This window comes from Microtus ochrogaster, unplaced genomic scaffold (assembly GCF_000317375.1).
Source record: "Microtus ochrogaster isolate Prairie Vole_2 unplaced genomic scaffold, MicOch1.0 UNK124, whole genome shotgun sequence".
NCBI classification, from domain to species: domain Eukaryota; kingdom Metazoa; phylum Chordata; class Mammalia; order Rodentia; family Cricetidae; genus Microtus; species Microtus ochrogaster.
The window spans coordinates 147,098-152,193 of record NW_004949222.1 but is presented as its reverse complement, the minus strand read 5'-3'; the positions used below and the strand labels follow the sequence as shown (position 1 = coordinate 152,193).

The following is a 5,096-nucleotide window of genomic DNA, read 5'->3' as shown; positions in this document are numbered from 1 at the left end:
GTAGACCAGGCTGGTCTCGAACTCACAGAGATCCGCCTGCCTCTGCCTCCCAAGTGCTGGGATTAAAGGCGTGCGCCACCACCGCCCGGCTACTTTGTTTATTCTTAAAGTCGTTTGTTGCTGAGGACATCCCTCCATAGAGAGTATTTGCCTAGACTATGTAAAACTCTGAATTCAATCCTCAGTACCATTAAAAAATACACACAATATATAAATAGTATAATTATTTTATATGTATGTGTATATACATACATATATATGTTGCCAGTGAGATCTCACTGCATAGTAAGATCATATCTCAATAAAGTAAAATAATATATATACATACATATATGTGTGTACATATATACACACACACATATATGTATATACACATATGTATATATGTGTGTGTGTGTATACACAAACATATTGCCAAGCATGGTGTTATATGCCTTTAGTAATGCCAACACTCAGAAGACAGAGGGAAGAGGATGTCTTTGATTTCCAGGCCAGTCAGAGCTACCTACAGACCCTGTCTCAAAGTGTGTATGCGTTACTAAAGTATATTCAAAACTATATTTATGTAATGATCTTGGAACTCAAACCCAGAGCTATTCAAGTATTCAATCACTGAACTACATCACCAGCTAAAATAATTTTTTAAAAATCATTTAAAAAATAAATTAAAAAAGACTTAAAATTTATTGGAGCGGGAGAGATGGCTCAGTAGTTAAGAGCGCTCACTGCTCTTGTAGAAGACAGAGGTTTTGCTCCTGGCACTCACATATCAGCTCATAACCATCTGGAACTCCATCCAGTTCCGAGGAATATCTTACCCTCTTCTGGCTTCCTTGGGCACTGCATGAACATGGTAGTCATAAATGTGAGGGAAAGAAAACACTCATAAAGAATACAATTTTGGCCGGGCGGTGGTGGCGCATGCCTTTAATCCCAGCACTCGGGAGGCAGAGGCAGGTGGATCTCTGTGAGTTCGAGACCAGCCTGGTCTACAGAGCTAGTTCCAGGACAGGCTCCAAAGCCACAGAGAAACCCTGTCTCGAAAAACCAAAAAAAAAAAAAAAAAAAAGAATACAATTTTGAAAAGACCATTCATCATAAATCCTGCGCAGACCCATGTGGTGGCCCAATGGGTGAGCGCACTTGTGCAAACCTGAAAACCTGTTTGCTGGGGCCACATAAAGGTGGAAGGAGACCCTGCTCTCCTAACGGTTTCTTCCCACCTCTCTCTGTTTTCCCTCCTGTGTGCATACATGCATGCAGAGGCCAGAGAGGTTAATGTTGGTGTCTCCACCATCATCTTCTTCACCTTATCCACCGAGGCAAGGTCTCTCAGCTGAACCCAGAGCTTTGCCCATATGGCTAGTTCAGCTTGCTCTGAGAGCTCCTGGGTGCTGGGCTAGCATCACCAGGAACACACACGTAAACACACCCCAAATCTATATATTTAGGAAGTCTGGTCTTCGTGTTCATGTAGCGAGCACTTTAACTACTGAGTTGTCTCCCCAGGCCCTGCATCCTGTTCTTTACCTAACATTCTGCTTTCACTTCATCCTTAGGCTTCCATGCTAGCCTTAACTGTCAGCTTGAGAGAATCACGAGTCCCTGGCGAGTTAAGCCTCTGGTCATGACTGTGGGAAGCACACTTTATTTTTTAAAGGCGTGTGCCACTACCTCCCGGCCCCGGGAATCATCTTGATTGAAGTGATTGATGCAGAAAGACTCAACTGTGCCTTGATTTCCCCACCATGAGGGACTGTAGCTGGAGCTGTGAGCTAAAATAAATGCTTTCTCTCTTAAGTTGCCTTTTAAAAAATTTTATGTGTACGGGTATTTTGCCTGCATGTATGTACGTGCACCACATGTGGGCAGTGTCCGTGGAAGACAAAAGAGGGCACTGGATCCCCTGGAACTGGGGTTAGGGACTACTGCAAGCTGCCAGATGAGTGCTGGGAATTGAACAAGAATGGCCAGTGCTCCTAACCACTGAGCCATCTCTGCACCCCCACTTTAGTTGCTTTTATCTGAGTACTTTATCACAGAAATAAGAAAAGAAATGAAGCCAGGCAGTGGTGGCACACACCTTTAACCCCAGCACTCGGAAGGCAGGGGCAGGCAGATCTCTGTAAGTTGGAGGCCAGTCTAGTCTACAGAGGGAGTTCCAGAACAGGTTCCAAAGCTATACAGAGAAATCCTGTCTCAAAAAACAAAAAAAAACAAAAGGAAAGAAAAAAGAAAGAAAAGGAAAGAAAAAAAAAGAAACCAAGACAGCTTCATAACAGATCCCTCCAACAAGCCAAGTGTTTTCCACTCTGCCCTCACAGAATCACCCACTTGGAGCAGGTCAGAAATGTAACTGATGAGTCGTGTCAGCCAGCAAGGGCTCCTTTTATTCATTCAGGGGTGGCTCTGAAATGCAGTGCAACTGTATATAAAGTCCAGAGTGCCAGGAAAGCAAGCCGGCCAGGTGCAGAGTAGCGCTAGAAGCTTGCTGGAACCTTCCAGCCCAACGGGCGCCCTCAGCACAAGCAGCCAAAGCTGCTAGCCACGGACTGTCAAACCGATCTCAGAATGAGATGAGGGTGCCTGCCCCATCCAAAGGTCTGTCCATCTGTCCCTGTCATGTTCAATAATGTGTGAAATAAAACCCTTGAAAGCATGTTCACCCAGGAGCACAGAGCAGGGGTTGCTGTGGCTCTTTGCCTGAGAAGCATCATGGCTATGCATGAAAGGTCAGGCAGCTTCCATCCTTCCAAAGCAAGGCATTGTCATCTGCCTCTGGTTTCTCCACTACCTCAGGGCTCTGCCAGTCTGATCTTCACACAGGGGTCTCCTCCGCCACCTTTTTCAAGAGTCCAGTAGCCAGCAAGGAGTGGTGGGGGTCCTCGGAGCCATCTGCTTCCCGAATCTTCAGGCGGACTTTCTGATTGGTCTTCCTCCATTCTGAGTACAGCTGGCAATGGTATCGGAAAGAGACCTGCAGGGGCAGTCCTGCAGTGGGTGAGAAGATAGAGACAGGCCTCTACCCAGGGGGAGGGGGGGTGGCATTTGCCATAGAGCAAACCTAGAAACAGCACCACATCTGGTACTTCTGTATACTGTACAGACACCTACCCATTGGTTATGAGTCCTATAAAAGTGAGGGCTCCACCATCTTAACCCCAGAAGAAAGCAAGGCTCTTCCCTTCTACAGCTGATGAGAATGGAGTCCTACTAGTCTCTTGGGACTATTTAACCCTGAGCAGTCACACAATGGCCCAACCTGGAAGCAATCTGTTCCTTCATAGGTAAGAGGATAAAAACGGTGATGTGTTTAAGGGACTGGGAAGATGGCTCAGTGGGTAGGAGTACTTGCTGTATACGCTTAAGGACCTGAGTTCGAATCCCCAGCATCCATGTAAAAAGCTGAGCATGATCCTGTGTCCTACCTATAACCCCAGAACTGGGAAGTGGAGGGAGACAGAGATAAGAGAATTGCTAGGACTCACATGTGTACACACACATACACACATTTACACATGCACATTCATACAGACACACTCACACATAAAGACACACAGTCAGATGCACATATCATGCACACACACGTACACACACACAGACTAAGAGAAGTGAGAGCTGGAGCCACAACTCAGTGGGAAAGTGCTTATCCAGCATATGAGAGGCGCTGGATTCCAGCTGAGGTACCATTAAAAGGACAGTCCAGCTGCTAGTGCAGGAACATGATCCAGCTGCTCAGAAGACTGAGACAGGACAATCCCAAGTCTAAGGTCTGTCTGGGCAACCTAGTGAGAAACTGTCTCAAAACAACAACATAAAAAGACTGGGGATGTAACTCAGCAGTGGCAGGCGTGCTCAGCCTGTGAGAGCCCTGGGTTCAGTCTTCAGTATGGAACAACAAAAGTGAGCCGTCAAACCAGAAGCAGCACCAAGAAAAGTGAAATTCACATAACCAAGTGAAAAAGGATGATTTGACAAAGATGGGGGCCAGGGGTGTTGGAGTGGGGAGGGACAAACAGGTGGAGAACAGAGACACAATTAAAAATGGACACTAGTGTTTGGGGATGGGCACAGCTGGGAAAGCGTCCAAAGTGAAGGCCTGCGTTCCATCACAGCACCACAGAAACCAGGTGTGCTGGTGCACACAGGACATCCGGTAGTCAGGAAGCAGATGTGAGGATCAGGAGTTTAAGGTCTTCCCGGCCACCAGGGACCCTGACTGGACAAACAGCTCAGTTGATAAAGGGTCTGCTGTGCAGCATGAGATGTACATGTAACACCAGTGTCAGGAGTCAGAGTCAGGTAGATTTCTAGAGGTCCCCGGCCTACGAGTCCATGTGTAAAGACTCTGTCTCAGATAAAAAGTGGAGTGCTGGCCAGACAGCTCAGTGGGTAAAGGACGCTATCACGGTTGAAAAGAAAATGGCCCCCAGTGGGAATGGCACTATTAGGAAGTGTGGCCTTGTTGGACGAAGTGTCACTGAGGAGGTGGGCTTTGAGGTCTCACATATGCTCAAGATACCACCCAGTGTCTCAGACCACTTCCTGTTGCTTGTGAGTCAAGATGTAAGAACTTGCAGCTCAGCCAGGTGGTGGTGGCTCACACCTTTAATCCCAGCACTCCTGAGGCAGAGACAGGCGGATCTCTGTGAGTTCGAGGCCAGCCTGGTCTACAACAGCTAGTTCCAGGACAGGCTCTAAAACTACAATAAAACCCTGTCTCGAAACCCCCCCCCAAAAAAAAAGTAAGAAAAAGAAGAACTCGCAGCTCCTTCTCCAGCATCATATCAGCCTGCCACGTTGCCTTGCTTCCCACCATGATGATAACAGGCTAACCCTCTGAAACTGTGAGCCACCCAACTAAATAAATGTTCTCCTTTATAAGAGTGGGCGTGGTCATGGTGTCTCTTCACAGCAACAGGAACCCTAAGACAGGCCACTGAGCCTGATAGCCTGAGTCTCATAACCAGGACCTAGAAGGTGTGGAAGGGGAGCACCAACTTTTATATGTTCTCACCTACCCAGGACACACACACACACATACACGCACACACATACACGCACATGAACACACAGAAGGGGAGCACCAATTTTTA

General features: G+C 47.1%; 1 protein-coding gene across 1 annotated transcript in view; it reads right to left on the bottom strand.

Moving 5' to 3' along the window:
• Positions 1-2,364: 2,364 nt before the first annotated feature.
• The window catches only part of March2 (membrane associated ring-CH-type finger 2), a 33,104-nt gene continuing 30,372 nt past the window's right edge, over positions 2,365-5,096 (bottom strand). The window contains exon 6 of the mRNA XM_026778301.1: positions 2,365-2,977. Coding sequence (XP_026634102.1) covers positions 2,819-2,977 — 159 coding nt within the window. The 3' untranslated portion in view covers positions 2,365-2,818. The remainder of the gene's footprint in view (positions 2,978-5,096) is intronic.